At 39.2% G+C, this 3,104-nt stretch overlaps 1 protein-coding gene across 5 annotated transcripts in view; it reads left to right on the plus strand.

Annotated features, from left to right (window-relative positions):
• The window catches only part of LOC106883371 (cilia- and flagella-associated protein 43), a 99,256-nt gene that overhangs the window by 76,194 nt on the left and 19,958 nt on the right, over window positions 1–3,104 (plus strand). For all 5 annotated transcript variants that reach the window (XM_014934359.2, XM_052972703.1, XM_052972705.1 and 2 more), the window contains 2 exons: window positions 1,776–1,895; window positions 2,882–2,989. In XM_014934359.2, coding sequence (XP_014789845.2) covers window positions 1,776–1,895; window positions 2,882–2,989 — 228 coding nt within the window. The remainder of the gene's footprint in view (window positions 1–1,775; window positions 1,896–2,881; window positions 2,990–3,104) is intronic.

Here is a 3,104-nt window from a genome sequence, read left to right on the forward strand (position 1 = left end):
ATTATAAACAAGGGCAAAAGAAAAAAGATTTCTATGCCAATATGCTGAGAATAGACTTTAAATCGTCAATCACCACATATAATATACATTCACTATGAATACACGTCGTGCTGAAATCGAGGAAGGCAAGCTAATAGAATTTTTTTTTAAGTTCTTTATCTCTATATTGAATCAATTTCAGGATTAATCCAACAGATTTTTCCCTCTTCAGAAGAGAATACGATAAGAAATAAATGAAATACTTACAAGCACCCATGGAAAAAAAGCAGAAGCAAGAGTCATGAGTACACATAAGAACCCCGGTTATATCTAAATATATATAGTACATTGGCAATTTTTTTCTTATCTGCTTTCCCTCTGGCTATGTAAACCTGTCTCCTAGCTCCCCATCTGGTGATCTGATACAATTCCCTGCTACCACCATTCTTCCAGTCCTTCAATGACTGTTTCTTTTCCCTAATGGCCCTGTTAACTACATTGTTCCACCACCAAGTTACCTTGGGTCGAGAGAGGACTTTGCACCATCCACAAATCTGATCAGTAGCCCTCAACAGGTTGTCCCATAGGAACCTCCAGTTATCCTCCATATCATGTGATGCTATAGCCTCCTCTATTTTGTTGAAAGCTTTGAGTAATATGTCTCTAAACCTCTTTTCATTCACAGGGTCCTTAAGCTTCCAGACCCTTCTTTTCCATGTTGGTCGTCTTCTGGGCATCCATTTAGCCCTGATCCTAAAGTTGCTAACTACTAATCTATGTTGCAGGGTGCATTCTTCATCTGGGAAGGTTCTGGCATTTATAAGTAGCCATCTTTCCCGTTTCCTGGCGAGGTTGTAGTCAATCTAACTAGTGTGTCCACCAGACTGGTAGGTGACTAGGTGACTGGCAGGTTTCCTGAAGTTAGTATTACAAACCATAAGATCATTTGCATCACAGAACTCCAGCAGCCTGGTTTCCTTCTCATTGTGGGAACCAAAACCATAGCCACCATGTATGCCATGGAAGCTTCCTGGATGTTGTACAACATGCCCATTGAAGTCGTCAGCCACAAAGAGAAAGTCCCTGTCATTCGTTGATGAGATAGTCTGCAAGAAGTTGTCATAAAATCAGTCTTTCTGTTGATCAGGTAGCCCTGTCTGAGGGGCATAGGCCGAGATAATGGTTACTAATCCATGTTGCAGCACTAATCTAAGCTTAAGTATTTTATCACAGACTCTGACTCCCTTGATTACCTTATCAACCCATTTCTCTGCAAGAAGTATACCCACACCCCCGACCTCATCAGTGTTCCCTACCCAGAAAATCTTATACCTGTGTTCTTTGCCTGTGAGGAACCTAGCAGAATGTCCTCTCCACCTTACTTCTTGGATGCAGCACAAATCTACACGTCTCCATTCAAGCATCTCAACAATCTCACCAGACCTACCTTTCAGGGTTACATACAGAATCATCCAGATTTGTCTCATAGAGAGCAAGAACCTATGGAATGTTTGAATGAAGAAAGGATTGGATGAATGGAAAAATTTGTACAAAGACCTTGAACATTGCTGAAAGATACAGAAAAAACCACATTGTGCAGTTTAGGAGAATCTGGTTTAACAGATTTTGATTAAATCAACATTGTTCATATAGGAAAAATGATGAAATGGTGAGACAAACTGAATCAGATCTCTTTTCTTGTGAGCTAATGATAGATGACTGACCTAGGTCTCCTCTGAACTTATTGCCATGATTAGGTGACGTTTACCTTTACACTTTCTTACATTTTTACCCAGGGTCTTGAGACTGAACTGAAGAAATTACGAGGGATCATTCAAGAAATAATGGTAGCTTTCGATGAATTGGTGAATGCATTATTTCAGAAACACACCCAGGTGTTAATGGCTGTCTATCAGGTGAGCTAAACACTTTGCTTATTCTTCTTAATATTTTGGTAATTTATTTCAATGATTCTGAATATGGGACAGAAAATTGGTATGGTATGTTTTATCTTTTTCAGTCATTAGACTGTGGCCATGATGGGGCACTACCTTTGAGAATTTTTTTAGTCAAATGAATCCATTCTAGTACTTATTTTTTTAAAGCAAGATACTTATTCTGCCAATCTCTTTTGCCAAACTGCCAAGTTACAGGGATGTAAACAAACCAGCACCAGTTATCAAGCAATAGTGGAGGACAAACACAGACACAACACACACACACACACACAAACACACACACATACGAGGGGCTTCTTTTCAGCTTCCGTCTACCAAATCCACTCACAAGGCTTTGGTTGACCTGAGGATATAATAGAAGACACTTGCCCAAGATGACATACTGTGGGACTGAACCTGGAACCATGTGGTTAGGAAGCAAGTTTCTTACACACACACACACACACACACACACACATCTGCCTGCCTGTGTGCTTGCCTGCATGCCTACATGCATGCCTGCCTACCTTTCTGTCTGTTTGTTTGTCTGTATGTATTTATGTATGTAATTATGTATGCATGCATGCATGTATGCAATTATGTATGTATGTATGTATGTATGTACATGTGTATAAATGGGCGTATGGATGGATGGATGGGCAGACATATAGTTAGACAGAGGATGGATAGATGGCTGGATGGATGAAATAGTTGAATAAATGGATAAGATGGGATGGATGAATCGATTACTTTTTATGGCTTAGAGGAAAGGGAATGTCCTTGAAAGGGCTTGTCAGACTGGTAGCTGGTAGAAGAAAGCCATGGCCACAGTCTAATGACTGAAACGAGTAAAAGATAGAAGATAAAAGTTATCCTTTCAGTGTTCTTGGCTGATTCCCATCCTATAATCTCTAGTCTGAGGGAAAATGAATTCAGCAATAAATCTTCTCTTGCCATTTCAACAGGAAGAGCTGAAGCTTAACCGTATCAAAATGAATTTGATGATGGAAGATGAATTTGCCATTTATGAAAAGCATCTGATTTGGGAAAGGAACAACATACGAAATTTTGTGGTAATGTATAATACATGTGCTTTTTATAGCTCTTCTGTGCATGTGGGAATGCGTATGATTGCATGTGTTTGTCCATGTGTATACATTCATATATATATATATATATATATATATA

This window comes from Octopus bimaculoides, chromosome 14 (genome assembly GCF_001194135.2).
Source record: "Octopus bimaculoides isolate UCB-OBI-ISO-001 chromosome 14, ASM119413v2, whole genome shotgun sequence".
Classification (NCBI taxonomy): Eukaryota; Metazoa; Mollusca; class Cephalopoda; order Octopoda; family Octopodidae; genus Octopus; species Octopus bimaculoides.